Here is a 24,748-nt window from a genome sequence, read left to right as displayed (position 1 = left end):
TGCATGTTCATATATCTGGGGAATTAGTAAATACGGGGGCAAATACATTTTCACACAGGCCCAGTTGGTATAGGGTAACTTTTATGCTTCAATAAATAAGTATCATTTAAAAAAACAAACAAACTGTATTTTGTCTTTACTCAGGTTGCCTTTGTTTTATCTTACGATTTTGTTTTCATTTCTGAAAACATTCAGTATGAGATATGCACAAAAACAGACGAAATCAGGATGGGGGGGGGGGCGAATACTTTTTCACAGCAGTGACATGTTTATTGTCTGACTTTTGCTTATTTATTCCTGCACTGGAGCTTTGAGGGTAATGTTACTTGTCCAGATGCTCGTATACACGCTTGGACTGACATTATTCATCTCATTTCTGAATAATTATGAACGACAGTACGAACTGTCCACATTTAAAAATGTAACTTTGATCTGAAACTATATCAACGTCTTCATGACTTTCAGCTTTCTGTCTTCAAACCGCCGAGATGCAGGCCCTGGGGGGTGATGATCTGATCTCGACCTGCAGCTGTCTTTACATTACCGAGATCAGCTACGTGGTGATGTTTATAGATTAGTGTCTCAGACCACAAGTGACGTTGCTGAAGAAGAGGTCGTGGTTTGAAGACAGATTCTGAGGGAGACAGACTTGTTTTAAACGTTCTCTGCATTAGCCTGGTGCAACACTAAAGAAACAAACACTTCAGACACTAAACATGCCTTGTGCTACATTGTACGTCGATGGAAAGACGGGTTTTGTGCATAACATCGCATCAAAGCTGGGAGGAGACGGATTTCGTATCAGAATTGTATCCCATGCTTTGTGTCTTATTTGTATCTAAGCGCAGAATCGCAGGACTCTTACATCGTGCATGGAGTCCAGTAGCTTAGTGAGCTGGTAGAATCGTTGCCAGTTCTGGCTGGAGTTCTCTTCCCTCCTCACGATGGCTTTTCCCAGTTCTTTAATGTACGACATCCTGATCTCATCGAACACAGCCTGGCTCTTCAGACCGTCCTTTGGCACTGAGGGAGAACGGCAAAGTATTATTTCATATAAATAGGGGTAACTTGTACATTTTAGTGAGCAATGCTTTTGGTTCATCTCCCCAAAAAACAAAACCCAACAACACGTTTTCGGCAATAACTAATCCAGCACAGTTACAGTCGCCTCTCAAAAGGATAAGCCAGCATGAAGATCAGAGAGCTGTCTATGGGAGAAAAGCAAGCCGGTTTGAAGATGAGAAAAGAGGGAAAGTCTATCAGAGGCATTGCATAAGCGTTAGGCGTAGCCAATACAACACTCAGTATGTTTACATGGACAACAATAATCCGATATTAACCTGATTAAGACGATACTCTGATTAAGAAACTAGCATGTAAACAGAGATTATTGATCACCTTAACCCGATTAAAGTCATACTCGTAGTAAACACAAATGGAATTTAGACGTGTGGAGTATTCCTGTTTTAGTCGCATTATGGAAGTGCGTTACAGACACGTACACACCTTAATCACACTATTAACGTCGTGTGGGAGTTTTCACCGCATTTTGCGACATGACACGCACACACACGGCAATATTGAAAGTGTTGAACACACTAACTAAAATGTGTTTAATACTTAGTGGAGAAGCCTTTGTTTGTAATGACGCTTCAAGACACTTCCTGTATGAAGAAATTAATGGGCCGCGGTATCCAGGTGTGATTTTGACCCGTTCTTCTAAACATATTGTCTTTAAATCTTGTGCAGGTGATCGACTGGGCCGTTCTAACACCCTGATTTTTTTTCTCTGAAACCAGTTGAGAGTTTCCTTTGCTGTGTGCTTTGGATCGTTGTCCTGCTGGAAGTCCACCCACGTCTCACCTTCATCATCCTGCTGGATGGCAGCAGATTCTTCTCAAGAATCTCCCGTCTGCCAGTACCATGTGATGAAAAACAGCCCCACACCATGATGCTCCAAACTTCCCTGTTGGTGTAGTGTTTTTAGGGTGATGTGCAGTGCCATTTCTTCTCCAAACACAGTGTGTAGTATGACAGACAAACAGTTCAATTTTGCTCTCGTCTGACCAGACTACACTCTCCCAGTATTTCATAGACCTGTCCAAATGAGTTGTAGTAAACTTTAAACGAGCTTCGACATGCCTTTTCTTCAGTAATGGAGTCTTGCGGGTTGAGCGTGAGCAGTGGAGTGCATTGCCTATGTTCTCTGTGACGATGGCACCTGCTGCCTCCGAGTGTTTCTGGAGCTCTTTCCGAGTGGTCCCTGGCTCTTGGGTACTCTTCTGACTATTCTCCTGACTCCCTGCTCAGAAATCTTGCGAGGAGCTCCTGTGCGTGGCCGGTTGATGACGGCGTGATGTCGCTTCCATCCGATTCCATCAATATGTTTTGGAGATGGAACACCATGATGCTTCCACCTCAGTGGTGATGTGCAGTGCCATTTCTTCTCCAAACATAGTGTGTAGTATGACACAAAAAGTACATGGATAAAAACTATATGAAGTGAATGCATATGACATGTTTATTAATTAATAATACATGGGTGTAAGGAGGAATAAAACTTCAAGACACTGCGTTATTGGAAAGGAATCCATTCCAAGCACCCGCCTCGTATCAGGTCACATCGCACCGTTGATTATTTTCCTATAAAAGCATGCTCCGTCATGTTTAATTCCTTTTTTTTTTTATCAAAGAGTACGGCCCATCATATGTATTTCTTGTCAGTTGTCTGGAAGCATATTTGACTTTTACCAGTCGCTTTAATGATAAATATTTATTTGGAAGTTGTTGGGGTTTTTTTCTGGGTGCAAACGGCACATCTCTTATCTATGAGGTAAGTTTTCTCTCTGTCTAGTTATGTTCCAACACGTATCAGATTAAAAGTTTACAAACTCTGTTGAAATAATCAGACTAGACTTGGTATAACTGCTACACTGTGTCACATGATCCTATAAACAGCGTGTAAACAGCTCTCGGGGTAAGGAGTGAGCCGAGAGGCGTGTGCCGTGGTGGGTTTCTCACCTGTGCTGAGCAGCAGAAGCACCTTCATGCACAGGTACTCCTCATTCGACACCTGCAGTCTCCCAAACTCATTGGAAATCTTCAGCATCTGGGCACACTGGTCTCCCATGTAGGGCATTTTCATCCTCTCCCTGCACACACGTTCACAACAGTTACTCTCCTGCGTTTAACTGCGAGTGCAACAATACTACAATGAAGTTTAAAAATGGAAATGGTTTACTAAAATGGATTATAGAGATTATGTTCAGGGGATTTGGAAATGAATGGAATGAAAGTGTTGATAAAAGCGAACGCGAGTACGACACAAATGGGGAAAAAAATTTATTTCCTGTTCCATTCCCTCCATCTCGTGCCTGAGCATACATACACCTGTCGTCAGAAGGACGTTGCGTGTTTATTTTCATTCTTTAATTATTATATCGGTAATATTCCAGATGTTGGTTATTGAAAAGAAAGGTATTTAGCTATAAAAATTAGACCAAATTAGTTGTTTGTCTTCTCATCTTAATCTCAACACCTAAACTGGCCCTGGATCAGCACAAAAAGGTCATCTACAGTCAGATCAGAGTGCGTCGAGGAGATCAGGAGGTGTACGTACTCATTGATCACCAGGTCTGGGGCGAAACACAGCATGCTGCCGTTACACTGCTGGTAAGATCTCCAGCCCAAACCGAACGACATGAGGAAGAGCCAGGAGGACTGCAGCAGAGTCATCTGATCATCCAGGTGAAGGTTTCGGAAACCTAAAGACAAGCAGGCGTTCATGAGCCGAGGTCGAGCTTTATTCTACTCTGTTTGAATTACAATACAAACTAATACGTGTATACAGAAGTGTGTGGGTTTTGCATCACAAGAGCGGCAATTCCGGTTTCTACCTCCATCACCGAAATGTCATCGCGCCAAAAGCTTCAATTAAACGCCCGTGGATGCGTTCAGCCGATAGGAAGCACCGAACACTGGATATGAGAGCACAGCTACAAACGCAGGACGGGGTCAAATGTTTTTAGTCTACTTCTTAAAGCATACGCAGCACGCCGTGGGCTTGTGTTCTGGTCTAACGTTGCACAGCAGGGCTGCCAGATTGGATTTCACCGAATACTACTGAAATTTTTATAAATACTGAAATATTCAAGGACAAAAACCCACAGTGAAATATTTATGCAGTTGATTTCCAACAGGCACTTTCTGGAGGATGTTTTTTTTTGTCTATAATTTATAATATAATCTATAATCTATAGTTTATAGGACATGTAGTGCACTGGGTCTAAACCACCATTATTTTATTCTCGGCGTGTAGGGAGCATATATAGTGAATAGGCGAGACGTTTAATATTTGGCCAGGTGAAGATGAAAATACACAACGGATCAGACAGGAAATGCAAAACCGAGCTAAATATAGCACGATCAAACATATTTCTATAATGAAATTAAAATACAAATGTATTATAAAGTGCATAGATATGTTTATATTAGACTTTTTTTTTTTTTAACTGAACACATTCAAGTCTCGAGTCTGTTTCTGCTGTTTTCTCCCCCACTTCATTTATTTAAGTGCTTCTAAATTTAGAGAGCTAAAACAACAGCGAACAACAAAGTTACTGCAAACATTATTTCAATTCTAATCCTATTGTGTTTTTATGCCTGAGGTGAACACTGATTGTTAGTTCTAAAACAGAGGAAACGGGACAGAAAAATGCAAATTACGTCCACAGTGTCTAAGGGTTGAGATCATTTTAGCTCGCTTTGGAGATCAGGTTTATCGTTAGCAGTAATAAAGAAGAAATAAAGAACAGTTTAAAGTGCACCTATTATGGATTTTCAGATATTACCTTTCATGTAGTGTGCTATAGAGCTGTTTGTGAACGTAAAAAAAGATTCAAAAATCAAAGCGCAGGACAAACGGAGTTATTGACTCCTAAAAGAAGGAATCGATTCTGAACAGCTGAAACGAGTGATTCCAGACTTTATGACTTTAGCACGTGAACAGAGATTATTGATGACCTTAATCCGACTAGTTTCTTAATCAGAGGATCGTTTTAATCGGGTTAATATCGGATAATTGTTGCCCATGTAAACGTACTGACTGACTCTTAAAAGAAGGAATCGATTCTGAACAGCTGAAACGAGTCGTTAGCGATTCCAGACTTACTTCCTGTACTAATCTACGTAGGTTTGTAACAAAAAGCCCCGCCTCTGGTCTTCATCGGCTGCTCGCTCACAGCGGTAGACCAGTCACAACAGACTGGGACACCTGACCAATCAGAGCAGAGTATGCTCTCTGAAAGGAGGAGTTTAGAACGAATCCTTTAGAACGGATCATTTAACGAGTCGTTTGTGACACTGAAGGGAAAAAGGTAATTCTGTAGTTTAAATTATGAGCACGTTAAAGTGTTTCTTGACCTTGGATGCATGTAAATCCATCGCATGAGAGCTTTAAAACAAAAATGAGGCACATTTCAAAACCATAATAGGTGCACTTTAATGTTGGCGATGGTGGGGTGATTCGTCTTCGCTGTAGCTTTGGCTGTATGTAACTACAGTTAGAAAAACAGATATGTTTTGATTCAGCACGCTGCAAATCTGTCCTCCATGTTATTGTTTTATCTTTTGCACCCCAAGCTGTAAACTGATTGAAAGGTTTAAAATAAATAAATAAATAAATAAATAAATAAAAACCCCACAAACAAAATAAATAATAATAATAATAATAATAAAAAAAACACTTAACGTTGGTGCTTCTCTGAACAGTTGATCTCATTTTGGAGCGTTCCGCTTTTTAAAAGCGCCCACATCCTGTCTGCTATCCAAACGCTTCCCACAGGATGACATGTAAAACGTGCACAGTGGCAGATTGGGGGGGGGGGGGGGGGGGGGGGGGTGCAAACAAAAACGTGTGAAAGTATAAAGTGTGAAAGCGACGTAACAGGAGTCTCAACATTCATACGAAGAACAGGATCATTTCATCTGACCGGGTTTATACACAGTTTGTAATTATGCTCGTGCACTTTGTAGGGGCTGAGATCATTTCTCCAAATTGTTCAGCTCTACACTAAAGTCTCAATGTCCACGCTCAGGCAAATCTCTGCTTAATACTAAATACTAAAAATACCAGATTTAGGTCTTTAAGGGTGGATAATAACACAATAATACAGGGTGTCCCAAAAGTCTCTTAGTTTAAGTCATACTTAGTTTTATATACATTCCAGAGATCCAGAAAGTCTTTGACAAAAGACGAATGTATTGAAATCATTCTCATGGCTGGATCAGGAAGCTGTCGCAAGGCTGCGATGGACTTTAACAGGAAACGTGCCGATCTCATCACACACACACACACACAACACGGCTGCCAAACTTATTGACAAATTCAAAAAGACTTGAAGTGTTGCAAATGGAGAAGTAGACGTCCACGAATATCCACTGCCGAAGGCACAACCGACGTGGTGCTGGCCAACACCGTCCCCTACTGTGTGGAGACTTTTGGGACACCCTGTACAACGGTTACGTTCAAGGTTTTATTTCATTCCATTTTTAATCAATATGTGCACTATATGGTATCAGTAATGACAGTCCTAATCTGGCAGAAGGGACACTTCAGATATTAACCACGGAATCACCTGACTCGGTTTAAAATGCAAGACGCAACACAGTGAGCATCTTTATCCACTGACCCTGGTGATGTGTGAATTTACACTATATTCTCCATCGATCTATGGCGTACGGTCTCGTGTGACTGCTCCTGTATAGGCTGAATAATGAAGTGTACGTGTTGTCCGTACCGGGCAGAGCTTTGGCCCACTTGACAGCGGAGACGAACTGGCGCCCTCCCAGTCTGTTCAGGGTGGTCATGAGCCGCGTGGAGGTGTCTGTGACTGTGCTGTCGTAGCCGGCGTAAATGGTCTCGGGCTCGATGGCTTTGAGCAGTGACAGCATGGTGGGCACCAGCTGCGGCATGGCTTTGGGCACCAGCGAGCGCGCCTCGGGCGCCGGAGGAGGAGTTACCTCGGCCGTGTTCGTCTGCTGTACACCTTTCATCTTCAGCTTCTTGGATTTACGTGCTGGGGGAGGAGATGATTCTCCGTTAGTGTTTTTAAACAGCCGAGTCAGAGTAGATAGTTAGATAAGTCAGTATTAGAAGTCGTATTTTGTGACCTTAGTATGGTAAGGCTCTCTCTGGGTTAAGAATAAATAGGAGATATATAAAACCCTACAATACTAAGTTTACGATTTGTACAAACTGACGGCTTGAGACTTGATCCCTAAAAAAAAAAAAAAGCTTGAACAGAGATAGCCCCTTGCTGCAGAACCAAAAGTCCAGGGGGTGGAGCTGTACTTGATCCAACTCCTCCTATAACCTCTAACCCACACAATGCTGTACAACACAAATCAACACGTTAAACACACATGTCCAGCCTGAAGCACACCCCCACACATGGACTTATGACTCGACTCGCATAGGTAGGAGGAGCTGGGTCAGGTCAGACTCCACCGCATGGACATCTGCTCTGCAGCAAGGTATACCTGTGGCTTCACATGGAGAACTCATGCGATATTTTATCGTCATATACATATATATAGACTTTTACTAAATACTCCTGACATTTCCAGAATATTTAAGACAAAAATCCATTTTTAAATATTTAAGCAGCTGATTTCCAACACGCACTTTCTAGAAGATGTTTTTGTGTGTCTGAATCTACAATTATGTCTTGGACACGTAGTGCACTGGGTCTAAACCACCATTATGCTATACTCAATGTAGCGAGCGCGTACTGTACATATCGCGAATAGGAAAGACGTTTAATATTTAACCTGCTGAAGATGAGCGTACATAACGGGTCAGACAGGAAATGCAAAAATCGAGCTCGATATACGCATTAAGAAATATCTAAACTGTTTATATAATGAAATTATATAAAAACTGTCTCTCGGCAGTTCTCTTGTCTTTAAGACGGTGACACGATTGGCCCCTTTTTGTTCTTTAAGTGACACGAATGTATACTAGAGCTGACAAAAGATATCAAATAACAGCAGATCGTGTATCGTATTATATAAACCCGAGGACATTTCTCGATGTCCTCGTGTTTCACGATGTGTTTTACGATATATAATTTAGCTAATAAACTGTCGGCGAAACAGTGGCAAAAGCAAAATTTAAAAAAAAAATAAAAAATACTTTCATTAATCGCTACAAAGACGAAGATTAAAAAAAAGTTTGTAAAAATAACTACGGCAAATCGATGGCATCTGTTCGGTACTATTTAACTTATATATATATATATATATATATATAAAAGAGTAAAAAAAAAAAAATACATTACCATACCAACGATGTCTCAGAAAAGCATATCATGTGATCAGTTATCACGATATCGATATTATATCGATATATCGCCCGGCCCTAACGTACAGCATAGCACCGCAGCTAATATTCCGTCTGTCTTCGGCGATATAACATCACAGACACATTAATATTCAACGCATACATCATAACACCATGGAGTTTTACCGTCCAGGTTCATGCCGGCCATGAGGCACTTGCGGAAACGGCACGCGGGACAGTTCTTCCTGCGGATTTTGTCGATGATGCAGTCGTTTCGCCCGGCGCACAGATAATTGTGTTGCCCTGTGAGGAGTCGAGGTAAAAATTAGGCAACAAACCAAGTACACTTGTTTAGAATGGACAGATATTGTCGTAAAAAACAACAACAACAACAACAACAACAGCAAAAAATCAGTTATCGGTATCGGCCGATATCACTCGGTTATCATATCAGCGGAGAAATTTAGTATTGGTGCATCAACACATCACACATAAAAGGACAGTTATTTATTTATTTATTTGTGCGTTTTAGAGACACTGCCCACTTTACAAAGCGTTAAATAACAAGTAGTGTTTAATCGATATTATGAAATAAGTATATAAGAAATTTGTGGATGAAATATGCATTTTTGGCATCTACATCCAAATAAGACTCTTCTCTAATAACACGCTGCAGAGATGCATTTTGCGTCTAACAGAGAAGAACAGCACGGTTCAATCAGCAGCCAGAGAATCTCTCTCTCTCACACACACACTTCGACATCGTGCTGGTAATCTCATCTTAACACGATGAGGCTCAGAGAGACGGCGGAGGCAGACATCAGCAGTATTTACTGAGTTTAGTTCCCATCTGCGTTCTGTCCTGAGCGCATGTCTGAACAGAACATGGACCTGTCCCTCAGACAGCCTTCAGAGACAAACACCGCCCTTATTAATGTCCATGTAAAGTCTACGACTTTATTATAATAAACGGATAAAAGACAGCTAAGGCCACGGATTCGGTACAGGGCACGAAATCATGGCAGAAGAAGGAGAGAGAGAAAAAAATATTTTAACGGGTGAACATTTTAACGGAGAAATAAAAAAATGAACGAACGCCATTGTGGTTTAATGTAGATGCCAGAAGATAATATCAAACTCGTCTGAGTGTTGGTGCTAGTGCTGGGTTTGGATGGTTTTCGAGACAGAAACGCAGCACAGATGAACCAGATCGGTAGTTTATCTGAGTGTCACGTCAAACAGGTTAACGTCTCGAAACGAAAACAAAAACAACAACAAAACGGCACAAATTAACAAACGCTATATTATTCATTTTCTGTTTACCCAGGGCACTGATATACGGGTGTAGGTGTAGGTGTGTGTGTGTGTGTAGATGTAGATCCACAGATCTACATCTGAAAAAAACCCCAAAACAATAGAACCCCTCATTACAATTTTAATGGCGTTAATGGTTATAATGGGAATTGTATTGGTTTTAATGGAAACTCTAATGGGGCCCCATGGGTCTCTACTGGTAATGGGTCTAGTGGATTCCATTAAGGACCTACGATCTTAATACGTCTTGCTACGTAATGGAAACCGTTTAGTAATGGTTTGTAATGGTATCTGTAGTGGAAACTATTAGAATTACTGTAATGCTTCTATTGTTTTTTGTTGTTGTTGTTGCTGCAGGGAAAACCCTGAAAGAGAGAGAGAGAGAGAGAGAGAGAGAGAGAGAGAGAGAGAGAGAGAGAGCGAGCAGCGTTACTCGGGCGATGTTAGAGAGCCCCTCACCTTCCACGGCTCTTTTGAAGAAGACCTTGCAGCTGCCGCAGGTGAGAACTCCGTAGTGGCAGCCTGATGCATCATCTGAACACACCAGGCAGATTTTGTGTGTGCCGCTGGCCTTCCCTGTGGCCGAGGATGTGGCGGTGTTGGCCTCGGGCCTGGCAGTCGAGCTAACAAACACACACAGAGAGAGAGAGCGAGAGACAGAGAGAGACAAAGAGGGAGAGAGAGAGAGAGGGACATCATTATTCTTCTCAGGTACGATCAGCCTAGAGGCATGAATTTGATAGTAATTCATTTCAATACCATTTTTGTCTCATGCCATTCAAGTCTTTCTTTCCCCTTTCTTTATTTCTTCTTCTTCTTATTTTTACAATGGGTTAAAGAAGAATACAAATGTAGATCGGTAAAAAAAATAAATAAAAAAAATTGCAAAATGTAGCATCAACTGATATCATAAATAAATAAAGGCAAATAAATAAATTAACAAATTGATAAATACGTAAATACACGAGTAAAACATTTAAAAGCTACATAAATACAAGCAAATCAAAGCAAGCAAATACATAAATAAAATAAAACTTTGTATTCGAGTGTGCAAATAAATAAATGATTAATTAGGCATGTAAATAAACAGTCTTTTAGTGTAGTTAAATCTTTTAAAATTGATTTATTTACGACTGCTTTTACTTGATGACTGATTTTTGTGATTTCATGATGATTATTATTTAATGATTATTAATAACTGAATTGTATTTTATTATGAAGTGTTTTGTTGATACATGCCTATATACTCTTATGTAAAGTGCCTTGAGAGTCCTTTTTAAAGGCGCTATATAAAATAAAATATGTTGTTCTTCTCATTATTATTATATAAGATCCACTTCCACTGCCTTGTACTAGACATTGAGATGTTCCTACAGGGTTGTATTATAAAGATTTAAAACGGACATTTCATGTAATATAAATGTTTCAGATAAAAACACAACTCTCATGATAAAAACGGCACATACCCCAACCCCCAGCTGTTCTCCGCACTCATCGCCTCTCTGCTTTAATCACTTCAAATCAATGACAGAATATCCTCAGCTTTTAATATTGTTCTCATCTTCGTTTATGCTCATCGTCGCACAAACCCGTTCGCTCCGCTGTGAAGGAGAAAACTGTCACTCGCACGGCCTACCGAATCGAGGAGCTGTGAATTAGCTCTGACATCTGGACACGCCAGAGTGTCAAATTCTATCCAAAGGTCACTTTGGAGAAGAAACAGCCATGCTGGTGTTGATGTGGCCAGCAGGGGGCGATGAGAGCCTGCAGCGGGTGAGCTGAGCCCTGCCCTGCAGCCACAGTGGCACAGAACTGACTGCACGAAGCTGCTTCAACAACCAAAAACACCCCCACACACACACACAGAGACAGAGAGAAAGAAAGAGCGTGAGACAGAGAGAAAGAAAGAGCGTGAGCAAGAGAGAGAGAAAGAAAACGAGAGAAAGAGAGAGTGAGAGAAAGAAAGAGAGAGAAGAAGAGATAGAGAAAGAGAGAAAGAGAGAGAGAGAAAGAGAGAGAGATATAAAGAAAAAGAGAGAGAGAGATAGAAAGAGAGAGAAGAAGAGATAGAGAGAAAGAGAGAGAGAGAAAGAGAGAGAGATACAAAGAAAAAGAGAGAGAGAGATAGAAAGAAAGAGAGAGAGAGAGAAAGAAAAAGAGAGAGAGAGAGAGAGACAGAAAGAGAGATACAGAGTGTGAAACGGATGGTGTACGTGCAAATGACGTGCTGCAAAAACAAAGGAAAAAAAGAAGCAGCTGAAGCACACTCTGATATCACAAGATTAAATCTTATATTTATATGTTCACATGCTCAAGTCCTGCAGGTTTGTCTCGTTCGCCACTAAATAAACGCTTCACTGTTTCAGTTTCTATAAAAGTACACCACTGTTCTACGGGCACGCTGTCAGACTCCGCCTCCGACGCTCTGCCCACAGGGAACGTTCCGTCTCCTACCTCTCTTCTAGCCACTAGTTTCACAGTCTTACCTCTCTCACAATCTCACTGCTCCCCCCACACCTGCCCTGTGTGTAGTGGGGGTGTAACACAGTGACACACTCCGCATCTCTGTGGTGCATCAAACACGTGTATCTGTTCAAGTGTAACCATACGCAGAGTTCACATTTGATACCATGTGATATGACATGGCGGTATCATGAGATCAGAATGTAACAAAACAGCTAACTTATACTGGTACGTCTCACGAAGGGGCGTGTCCGCAACTACCACTAGTGTGTAGCGTCCAACTGGATGATGCGACGGCAGCCATAGTGCTCCAGAACTCCCACCACACACCAGCTATTAGTGGAGAGGAGAGAGTGATGTAGCCAGTTCAGAGATGGGGATTATTAAGGGGCCGGGATAGAGAAGGGCCAATGGGGGAATTTCACCAGGACCCCGGGGTTATACCCCTACTCCTTTACGATAAGAGTGCTGGGATTTTTAACGACCACAGAGAGTCAGGACCTCGGTTTAACGTCTCATCTAATACACCAGTATGTTAGTATGCTAGCAACCTGACACGTGACAAAGCACAATGAATACCTGTATTCGGATTTAAACCGGAAGTGGGCGTGGCTTAAACTGGATATTTGTATTTTTATTTCGATATGAACTCCACCACTATTCTTCAGGAAAAAACTTTTTTTGGTGGGGTTTTGGTTGGAGGGATGACGGGAGGTGGGGAACAGTCTAAGAAAGTGTATGAATTCTGGTTCTGAGAGTTCCTCAACTCCAATTCATGATCAGAACTGGTTTTTAATCCTGCCTGTACATATATATTATATATATATATATATATATATATATATATATTTTTGTATCTTCGTACGATATTTTCCATCAAATGTAGCTGGTCCTACTTCCCAAAATATAAACAAACAACTAGTCTAATGTGAACCACCGTCACCCGGACCAGGTAGTTACTAAGGAGGAGTGTCTCAATACTATACTATACTTGATAATAAACGTTATCTGTCGTCATATCGGATCCGCCGCACTCGACTGAAAAGCTCGCGCTTGCTTGAGCAACTCTTTTGTTGGATCCAGCCTCGATGCACACCTCTAGTTTAAACCAGAGGCCATGTTTGTATCTGTGTAGAACACGTTATCTGTTTGTTCTGTATACTACGTATTCATTTCCAGTTACACCCCTACTGTGTATATATGCTCCTGTGTGTGTGTGTGTGTGGGGGGGGGGGGGGGGGGGGGGGCGTTTGAACCCCACCAGATAATGAGCTTTTCACAGCAGGATTGGTCACTGGACTTATAATAAGCTCACAGAATCCACTATTTAAAAGTTATTTAAGTTTTGTTTGAAGCAGTAAGTGGTGAGTCATGAAAGGAAAAAAAAAGTCTAGATCTTATATATGTTCACATCCTCAAGTCCAACGGTTACATAACTGCAGGTTTATTTTCATGGAGCCGTCCGGGGTGTGAGTCAGTCCTGCGATATTTACGCTCTCGCTAGGATTTTAAAGAACGACGGGCAGCGCTTGGTCTAGAATCGTTTCACTTCAGTTCATAGAAACAGATTCATAGAAAAACCAGAACGTTTCTGCAAGCAGGACCGAGAGATCTGTGCACAGCTGATCAATCCCACATACTGATCTCATGGCTCTGAGAAAGATTGGTCTCAAAAGTTTTCACACGGACAGCGGTAATCTAATCACTGACCTTATTCTGAATAAGACAATATTGTGATTAAGGTGTTTACATGAGTCACTTTTAGAATACTCCTTTCATGTTCCCGTGTTACATGTTATAGAACATAGATCGATTAACGGCACGTCATTACGTCCCCGCGTCACGCCGTCCGACGTCCCTCCAGAATTTCATGATTCAACAGACAGTTGGTCTTCGTTATGGGACCGTATACAGTTTTGGGTGTTTCATTTTTAATTTTACGAACGCTTCAAGTGCGGGTATTTATGTGTCATGCCGTACGTGCTAATAGACGACTGCTTGAAGCTGTGGGCTGCGTCCCAAACCCACTATATAGCAACCGAAATACATTTATTTCACCTACTATATACTGTAGTAGGTAAGCACGCGGTTTGGGACGCGGCCGTGCTCTCTCGTTTGTCGTTAAACGTTTGAGCGCTGCCGTGTGTACGTGTCCTGTCACAAAATGCGGTGAAAACTCCCACACAGCATTAATAGTGTGATTAAGGTGTGTACGTGTCTGTAACGCACTTCCACAATGCGACTAAAACAGGAGTACTCCACACGTCTTAATTCCATTTGTGTTTACTACGAGCATGAATTTAGCATGTAAACAGAGATTATTGATGACCTTAATCCGACTAGTTTCTTAATCAGAGGATCGTTTTAATCGGGTTAATATCGGATTATTGTTGCCCATGTAAACCTACTGACTGACTCTCAAAAGAAGGAACCGATTCTCAACAGCTGAAACGATTCGTTAGTGATTCCAGACTTTACTTCCTGTACTAACCTACGTAGGTTTGTAACAAAAAGCCCCGACTCTGGTCTTCATCGGTGGTAGACCGATCACAACAGACTGGGATGTCTGACCAATCAGAGCAGAGTACGCGCTCTGAAAGGAGGAGTTTAGAACGAATCCTTTAGAATGAATCATTTAATGAGTCGTTTGTGACACTGGGGGAAAATGGTAATGCTGCAGTTTAAATTATGAGCACGTTAAAGTGTTTTTTGACCTTGCATGCAAGTAAATCTATTGTATGAGAGCTTTAATACAAAATTAGGGATGTTTCAAAATCATAATAAGTGCACTTTAAGAGTTAAGCAAAAGTCCTTCAAACACATTTAACAAAGTATTAATAAAGTTAATAAACGAGTTTAATAAACGAGTTTTTCCCGGTTGCGTCCTTTGGGAGGAGCGGCTGAGAAGTCCGTTAACGTTTCCATAATTTCGACTCGGCCTGCACAACGTCAATATTGTTATAGCAATAATATGTACATTGTACGTGAGATACTGTAGGTATTACCAGTACTTCAGTTACAACGTTTCTCAGAGTGACAAGTAGCTCGCTGTACCGGACGGTTCATTTTCCCTCTTTTTAAACAAACATACACTTTTTACACTTTTCTAGTCACAAGCTTCAGAATCTAGAAGGCTTCAATCTGATTGGCTCTCCACACTTCTGCGTACGCAAACGTTCATGTGGGAAAATAAACTTCGGAACAGCACAACGCTGAGATTTTCATAGAAACATACTGTCAAATACGGACTGAAATAAAACACAGACTTGTTTAAAAATGAACGAAGATTCTTACTGTGAAAGCACGCAGCTTTTGGCCTGTTTATTCACTACTCTACTGCGAATGCTAGAAATCCGGCTCGCGATACTAGCATTTGGTTAGGGAATTATAAATATCGTGATGTGTTGTAAAAAATGTCTTCAAGTGCTATGATATATTTTTGCCATATCGCCCAACCCAAATTCCGACTCCAGTCAAAATGTTTAAATGTTCAGCAATATACACCGAACGTGTTTCTATCAAAAGCACTGCGAGTTGCCGGTATGGAGATCGAGAAGATCCCGCCGACACACCGCTGAGGAGCCATTGTCTGCTGCTTTCTTGTGTTAGAGTATTGCACTGCAGACTGGGACTGCTAGAACAGGGATTGGCGCTTATAAATAGACCTGCAGCAATAATAAGCGCTGGCTGTATGATGATAGTAAACGGTTATAAATAACACAACCCGTATGGGTGGGGACATTTATCACATACTGAATATGAGTGAACATAGCATTTTAACAGCTAATAATGCTCGCTTTTTACGTGGTCGGAGACCGCTGCCATCTAATACGGCGTGTGAAGGACAGCATGGAAAACAGCCCTGTCCAAAAGTACTGGAACAGTGGGGCTCAAACTAAGAGCAGACTTTCAGGGCTATTCTTATTCAATTAAAGTAAGCTATGCAATCAATCTGGGCAACCAGAAACACCGGTCTGTCACATGTTCTAATAGTTTTGATTACTTGAAGAAAAAAAAACGGTTGGGTGCCAGACAAACAAGTCCGATCCACGGAGGCCCGACCTTGCAACTTATAGGACTTAAAGGATCTGCTGCTATCGTCTTGGTGCCACAGACCACAGCACACCTTCAGAGGTCTTGTAGAGTCCATGCCTCAACGGGTATATGTGTGTGTGTGTGTATATGCACATACACACACACACACACATGTATGAGCAAATTAGTATCAGCTGGGTTAGTAAATTGATGGTCTATAAAAAGGCTTTTCTTTAGGTGTCACACAAGAAACATCACATGATGGGTAAAAGCAAAGAGCTCTTCCAAGACCTTTGCAACCTACATATTGATGGATTTGGATACAGACGTATTTCAAAACTTCTGAATCTTCCAGTAAACACCATTGGGGCCGTTATACGCAAGTGGAAGCAACATCACTCCGTCATCATCTGACCAGGGAGTCAGAAGAATAGTCAGAAGAGTAGCCCAAGAGCCAAGGACCACTCGGAAAGAGCTCCAGAAACACTCGGAGGCGGCAGACGAGAGCAAAATTGAACTTTTTGGCTGTCATTCTAGACACCATGTTTGGAGAAGAAAAGGCACTGCACATCACCCTTAAAACACTACACCAACAGTGAAGTGTGGAGGTGGAAGGATCATGGTGTGGGGCTGTTTTTCATCACATGGTACTGGCAGACTTCATATAATTGAAGGAACAATGAATGGAGCCCTTTACCGACAGATATTTGAGAAGAATCTGCTGCCATCCAGCAGGATGATGAAGATGAGACGTGGGTGGACTTCCAGCAGGACAACGATCCAAAGCATACAGCAAAGGAAACTCTCAAATGGTTTCAGAGGAAGAAAAATCAAGGCGTTAGAACGACCCAGTCGATCACCTGACTCGAATCCAATTAAACAAGATTTAAAGACGATATGTTTAGAAGAACGGGCCGAAATCACACCTGAATACCGCGGCCCATTAACTTCTTCATACAGGAAGCGTCTGGAAGCCGTCAAGTCTTCTCCACTAAGTATTAAATACAACTTCGTTCATGGACTTGTGAATCCTTCATAACTTCCTGAGTTAATACTGATGTCTGGTGAAAATTTCATGTGAATCGTCTCAGTGGAAAAATATTTACTGAAAAAAAAAACGAAGAAAAAAAAAACGTCGACGTGTTCAATACTTATTTCCGCCGCTGCATACACGCAAGGACCTTGCTTATCTTCGGTAAAAATGTACTTTAATCACTTAAACGTTTATAATCTACAAATATATGGCACACGTTTAATTCCCTTGACCTTGTCAGCAGGATTGAAAATCTATCCCCAGCGCTGTTCAGAGCACCATCTGTCTGATCACGTGCCCCGGCGGCAGACGTCAGGGCCTCAACGTGTCTGTGCGCTGGTAGCCACATATCGAACACTGGACATCGTGAAATCTAGGTCAATTACCAATTTCACCGCAGTGTGCTTCGCCAGCGAGACGAAGGCCTGACTCACAGCAATGCTTCTTAGCCTGGTCATGCCTCTGTGTTTGTTTAACTCACAACTGAACTGAACTGCAGCCTTCCATCAATAAGTGAAAAGAAATAGACTGTGTGCAAACTTTCTGCACGGGCAGACATGCCCTTGCAATCTCCGTTTCCCCCACAACACCAGCTGCCTTCATTTCCTCACAAAAGCCAACCATTTGGTAGATCAGATCGTTCTGAGGTGGTGAGAAGCAGACAGGTTTTTTTTTTTTCTTTTTTTCTTTTTAGCAAACCACAAAAACGTGACTTTGCTGAGACAACAACAGCTGAAGCGGTGGCTGTGCTCTGCAACACATCCGACTGTGGAATCTCCCTATTAAACAACCAGCTCCTGTTATGGCTTCAGCTATACTGTAATGCTTATACAACAGACCAATACTGTAACTGTTGATTTCATTTCACAGACCGTTCTTTCGCCTTATGATACGATACAGCCAGGACGGACAGATCACGTTAACTCGGCGTCGTCCGACTGACGCCTGCGAAAGACCTCGAGGTTTTTACCTCCGGTTTATTTTATGACATTTGGCCACACTTTTAATTTCCCGAGCAGGACGATATGACTCACGTTAACGGATTCATAAGCGCGTCATGAGTTCGGAAACTGGTGTACCCTCGAGAGGGATTGTATTTGCGGTCTGGTTTTTTTTTTTCTTTCCACTCTACACATCTCTTCAAGGCGCACTGCACCAGAAACGGAGGAAATGGTTATTCCCTGAGGTTAAAAAAAAAATTAAAATTAGAAACGTCATTGTGTTTTTGCATTTAGTTGGACATCGTTATGATGGGAAATACATCGAGGCTGATGTACAAAGTGCGATTTTGGAAAAATCAGCCATAACAGTAAAACCACTGCAATCAGCCATAACATTAAAACCACCGACAGGTGACGGGTATAACACGGATTATCTCGTTACAATGGCACCGGATAAGAGGTGGGATATATTTATTAGGCAGCAAGTGAACAGTCAGTTCTCAAAGTTGAGGTGTTGGAAGCGGGAAAAATGGGCAAGTGTAAGGATCTGAGAGACTTTGACAAAGGCGGTCAAGTCCCGAATGGGTGAAGACCCCTACTGTCTTCTTTAGTTTTCTTCTTATTCTTCTTCCGCTATCGAGTCTATTACAGCCCACAGAACCGCTTGGGGGAAAGTTATGAAATTTGGTCCACAGATAGAGGACAGGCTGATCTGTTACTACGGCAAATCTGGCGCCTCTAACTCAATCCGTCTAGCGCCACCGGCTGTCCGAATTTGCACTTACGTTTATGTTTATAACTTTCGAAACGAGATTCTTTTCCCTCCGATTCCTTCGCTCAAGACGATTGGATTTCCGTCATGAAAATCTTTTCTGCCGTTTTGAATTTTCTGATTTGCACAAAAACTGGCCTGCAGCGTGTAGAGACACTCGCAGCGAAAAAGTCGTTCACAGCATTCTGATGAACCCTACCGTTATTCGGATGGCGCTTCAGAGAAATTGACAAAAATTGGTGCATGTCATCAACATTAGGCCCTGAGGTTGACTGCAGAGATTCAGCGCACTGCCCCTTACTGGTCAGGAGATTGCAAAAACTGCTGTTTCTTTCTTGTAACTCTTCATGATAACCATCATGCCCAGATGCTACCTGAGCGGTTTCAGAACAGCACCACATACTGGACAAAAATCCTAAGTAGCTATTTTTAGTTTTTTAAATAAATGTTGTTTTTTTTATGATTGAAAATGTACTTTTTCTAACTCCTAATACACTGTTCATTGGACTCCAACCAAAAACATGTCACAAAGCTTCTTTTGTTGCTCATGGTGCCGATAATTGCCTTGACCCTGGTATTGCTGCTTGCAGCTATATTTATTATTATTATTATTATTATTACTACTACTAAAGAGCATACAATGAGTTACTTTCAGTTTTAAAATGATATATTTCAATTTTGTTTTTTTGAGATATTCTGCAATAGGTCATGGTCACAACTAGCTTTACAGCTAACCAATCAATTTCTCTTTTCATTCCCCCCCCCCCCCCCACCTTTCTGGTGATGTCACAAGTGGCTGCAGTGTCCAGCTGACCAATCAGCAGCTCTGTTTCAAATGTACACCATGCATGTGCACACTAATAGAGACTGCTTCTCTTCTACACATTCTACCTTTTCAATACTTTCACAGTCTCCATTTCTCTCATTGCTGAGGTCATAAACGGCCGCACGGCTGACCAATCAGCATCTCCGCCCTCGTCGTGCCTTCTTTTTTTGCATTTTCTTTCGTCCTGTACTCTTCACTTTCTCCCTCACATTTTTCTCCCTCCTTCACAGTCCTCATTTTCTTTCAAGCATTGTTTTCCTATAGGAAACGCGCACTCTTCTTCTTCTTCTCGTTACTATTTTATATTATATTATATTATTATGGCCTACTTCTAACGATTGGGCAGGATTACAGTAGGTTATGGCTGCTAACAATCAATCACTGCTATCTATCAGTGGTATATTATGGTGGAGTGTATCCTGTCATGGTATCGCCCCTGCTTCCGGCGTTATTAATATCCCGTATCAGTGTACAGTTTTCCCATCAGCCCCTTCCCATGAGTTTGCTCATCATAGCAGGGCCAGTATACGCCCGTACATGTTGTCAGTCAACAGTGTCAGTGACCTTCCTGTTCCTGGCCTCTTCCCCTTCCCCTTCCTACTGGTCTACTCTCTCTAAACTCTGGACTCTTGAATGAAGTGCTTCATGCGTGGAATAGTTTCGAACGCTCCACTTCCTGTCTTGGCCAGCTTATTATTTATACAGTTCGGTATCTGATTCGTGTCAGGACGAACAGTCCCCAGTGTTCTACGGGACATTCTGTTGACGATTTCTTCTTCGCTGTTATATTTTGAAGATGCTTTATGAAATATTATGACTCATTGCTTGCGAGAAACACCTGAATTTCCTTTAAGACAAAAACGAAGAAGACAATACCGACAATACGCTTCGCGGGTTTTGTTACGCAGATCTTTCTCCCTTAATACGAGCAACTAAAATACTGTATGCAGTGCTAAGATATTAAAATCATAACGTATCTGCTCACGTGCCCAGCATTGGTCTTTTTACAATGCTGATTGCTTTATTACAGCTTGTCCATTTATAACCTTGTGGCACACTTCCTTATGCCGTGTCGCAATATTTCTCCACGAAATAAAACCTGTATAAAGTACATAAAAAAAACCTGTTGCTCTTATAAACACCTCTGGCCTCCTTCCTAACCTCTGAACAGGTTTTTACACAGAAGCCAGTTTCACTACTAAACGACGAATCCTCGATTTGTCTCGTCACAATGATGACTTAATTAGCTCATAATAATAATAATAATAATAATAATAATAATAATAATCAGAAGAATCTCCTATAACTATCGCCAGGTTTAGAAAACGCCTCTTAATTACGACTTGGCGTAGTTTATCATCACAACAAAAGATTTACTCCAACATAACTTACTTTCTCAAAGTAAACACTTTCTTATTTATTTATTATAATGATGAATTCTCAAATAATTGAGATTATTTATTATTAAACAAATGAAATCATTATGATGATGAGAAAATGTTTTTTTTCGATTTTTAATTCATCTCTTTTTTTTATTATTATTATTATTATTATGTGGAAGAAATGGACTCGCGTTGCTTTTCAAATCCTCTCATGTGCAATATTTAAGCCGTGTCTCTTTTCTAACCCGGGGCACATTGCCTGGTTAAAAAACAACAACAACCAAAAAAAAAAAAAAACTCTGCCAGAGGTCACCGTCTTCTCCAAACCGGCTCTGAGGACAAAAAGAGCTGCGGCGAAACACCGACTTCTTTCTTTTGGTTCTTTTCAAAGAATATCTTTATAGCTTGTGCGTTTCTTTTCATTCAGCCTTATGTTTCAGATGATTCTCTCATTGCGGGATAGTTCTGCACTCGACTCTAGAAGTGTGTTCCTGTGATAGCTGCTTTATCTGAGTTTTAGCTGTGGCAGAAATCCATTCATGCGAACAGGAAAGGCAAAAACAACCGACACCCACGTGTCGAACATCTGCATTTGGCCCGTGTTCGCGCTGAATAGTTAAAACGTTTGGGGAACAACCAGTCGTTGTTCTTAAGATCTAGGTCAGATTTATGCACTAACCAGGTCACGGAAATGCCTTTGCAGCAAACACGCACTGTAGTTCCTTCATTTTTAGTACTGTACTGCGAGCTGGCAGAAGTGGCGGTTAAAAGGATACGGGAAACCAACAGTGCATGTACACACATGCGTGCATGTACAAAACACCACACACACACACACACACACGTGCATACGCATAGTAAAAACAGTCTCTAATGGGTGCTGCCATGTGGGCTGCCATCCGACTGTGAAGAAGAAGAAGGGAAAGCAGGTTAGACGAGTGACAGTCGGACTCCGTGCGCGGTCCGCTAACGCCATGTTGATCGATAGCCATTACACACACACACACACACAAGACACCAAAACAACTAGACGGGAGACTGCGTCTAATTTACATTCAGCTCAGTATTTGCGTAGTGCTTCTGTCACAAAGCAGCGTTACAGAAATCCAGATGTAGATCCCTAATGAACAGGCCAGAGGTGACGGCCGAGAGGACAATCTCCAGTAAGAAGAACCAGAATCAAACGGGAACTCGGGCTGCGACTAACCATTCTTACTTCAACTAACCATGACTACACTAAGCATGCTCAGTATGAGCAGATTCTGAATAAGAGTCCTGGGATGTGTTTATGATTACAGCAGCAGGTACAAATCTACACCATCCAGGTGAGATTGTCTCCCGACCCAAGGGTGAGACTTGGGCATGAATTGTTGTTTTTTTTGAAAATCTGCCTGTTTTAGTGAAGATGTAGACGCTAGGGGTCGACCAATTGATCGGGTTTGTCGATTAATCGGCATCAAAAAGACGATTGCTGGAACTATCGGTTATCAGCGAAAATCCACAGCGCTAGCTTTTCCCGGTCGTGTCCGTTGCAGGGTTGAGAACGGTCCGCTGTCATTATACGGTACAAGGTCAAATTTCACGGACAAATTTTCTTGTGTTATTTAAAGTGTTTTTTGATTCATTTTGGAGGTCTCTATTTGTATTTGTAATTTGGAAATGTGCGATATCTATCTATCTATCTATCTATCTATCTATCTATATTAGGGCTGGACGATATGACCTAAAATATAAATCTCGGTTAATTGAACATTTTACGATTAATGAACGATTATTTTGTTTTTGCTTCGTTTTTTTTTTGCCCTCATAGTTTACCGACGGGGTTCGTACTATAAATATGTTCAACTGTTAAAGGTGGGATATTTTTTTCTAATGAAAGCGTGCATTTCTTATCTTTGTGATTTTAAAAGATTCGAAGGAAACACAAACTATTGAACTGTATATAAACTATCGTCCTACTTGCCCAGAGATCAGATGTGGCTGCAAAGTGCAGACTTCAGTTCAGCATCCTTTTCTTCACGGCATGTTCTGTACATGTTGGCCGGCGCATTTTGGGGGAAAAAAAATGGTCGAAGTAGCACAGTGTATCTTCTATCGGGGTTTTAATGAGGTGTTTAAACCCACTGAGCTCCGGTGTAGCTCTGGGAGCCATGTAGTAAGACACTGGCGTCCTTCCATCTTCTTGAATCCTTTCCATATTGTGCGGCATTTTTTAAACGCTCGTGTTATTGACACCTGCTCTGTGGAGGCACTCGTTACTCTGCGCTTGTCAGTCTCTCTTCTTTTGAGTTCATATTCAGTGACATGATTGTGTCGCGAGTGTTGAAACAGATTGGCGGTATCAGCTTTGGTCGCTGCAATGTTTACACCTGACGTCTTTTCGTTCGGTGTCGCCTTCACCGAAGCCAAAACGCGTCCAAATGACGGACACGGCGTTCTTCTTCGGTACAAGATGTTCCTCTGTGTTCGAGTCCGCCTCCATGCCGCTGACTGGACGGCGCGGAGTCACGTGACTACACACACGTTAGTATGTTCTTAAGGGGAACGTAGTAACGGGATTCAAAAGGAGATAATCGGGGAAACCGAAAAGGGGGAATTGCGTCGGTTAGAGGTTCTGAATTTCAGTTTCGATGACTTTCCGATTCATCGTCCAGCCCTAATATGCATCTCATTTTAAAAAGTACACGGTACAGTCAGTACTGTTTATTTGAGTTCAGAAATATTTTACTTTGAGTGGTATATTGTAATACAGTATCGATTTTAAAAACCATCGTTGATTATTCTGTTATCGACAGGTACCGCCCAACTCAGTTATCCGTATCGGTCAAATCCACTACCGCTCCACCTCTAGTAGACACTAGCAAAGTGTACTTTCTTTCTCTGCTGTCAACATCTTAAATAAAACTGACGAGCAGCAGTTTTTCTTGCTGGTTTTTTTTTTTTTACCGTAAACCCCTCCCACACACAAGTACACTCTGTTCTCTGCTGCAAAAAAGCGTTGGACTTTATACTTGGTTGTAGGCACATCTGTCTATTTGTCACTTGGAAGAAAAAGTAGCATTTGCAGCCAAAGATTTTCAGCGGCGTCCCTAATATACACGGCGAACTGATAACTACATACTTGTCTGACGTGAGAACGCGTCGAACAGACTTCGGTGGATTTTCTTCCACGCGAATGAACCGAAAACCTTCTCCGTTTAGCTTGACAAGAAAACGGGGCTGGATCGATCGAGCGAGAAAGCTGCGAGGAGACAAGAAATGACTAATGTGAGGGGGCGGGGCTTCCAGGACATCAGTTAAATATTCGAGACGTCAAAACACTTGCGCGACTGTCAATCGTTCCAGATTCGGATGAAAACTGACATTTTCATTGTGTCCGTGGGGTGGGTGGGGGTGGGGTATTATTCTCCGAGTATTATTTCTGCATGGAAACCTGTGACGACGTACTCCGCTGTTAATATGCGGAGCTCCTACACAAGACGTGTAACGGTTGGCATGTGTTCAAATCTTCAGGGTGTCCTCATGGTACATGACAACGGCACTGTAACGCCTGCAACTTTAAACATCTACCTTCTAATCCTAAACACGGTTTAATCGAAGTGGATTTACAGTAGGATTTATTGTTTTTAAAGGCTGGAATC

At 41.7% G+C, this 24,748-nt stretch overlaps 1 protein-coding gene across 5 annotated transcripts in view; it reads right to left on the bottom strand.

Annotated features, from left to right (window-relative positions):
• Positions 1–24,748, bottom strand: part of nr3c1 (nuclear receptor subfamily 3, group C, member 1 (glucocorticoid receptor)) — a 48,609-nt gene that overhangs the window by 6,445 nt on the left and 17,416 nt on the right. For 4 of the 5 annotated variants that reach the window (XM_053685906.1, XM_017485605.3, XM_053685907.1 and 1 more), the window contains 6 exons: positions 10,115–10,278; positions 8,528–8,644; positions 6,798–7,076; positions 3,620–3,764; positions 3,022–3,152; positions 866–1,023 (listed from right to left, as the gene is read on the bottom strand). In XM_053685906.1, the coding sequence (XP_053541881.1) occupies positions 866–1,023; positions 3,022–3,152; positions 3,620–3,764; positions 6,798–7,076; positions 8,528–8,644; positions 10,115–10,278 (994 nt within the window). Of the gene's footprint in view, positions 1–865; positions 1,024–3,021; positions 3,153–3,619; positions 3,765–6,797; positions 7,077–8,527; positions 8,645–10,114; positions 10,279–11,121; positions 11,483–24,748 lie in introns of those variants that run through there. The other variant, XM_053685909.1, reaches the window with a different exon arrangement.

This window comes from Ictalurus punctatus, chromosome 14, assembly GCF_001660625.3.
Source record: "Ictalurus punctatus breed USDA103 chromosome 14, Coco_2.0, whole genome shotgun sequence".
Classification (NCBI taxonomy): domain Eukaryota; kingdom Metazoa; phylum Chordata; class Actinopteri; order Siluriformes; family Ictaluridae; genus Ictalurus; species Ictalurus punctatus.
Note: the sequence above shows the minus strand (reverse complement) of the source record. Positions and strands in the feature narration are given on the sequence as shown.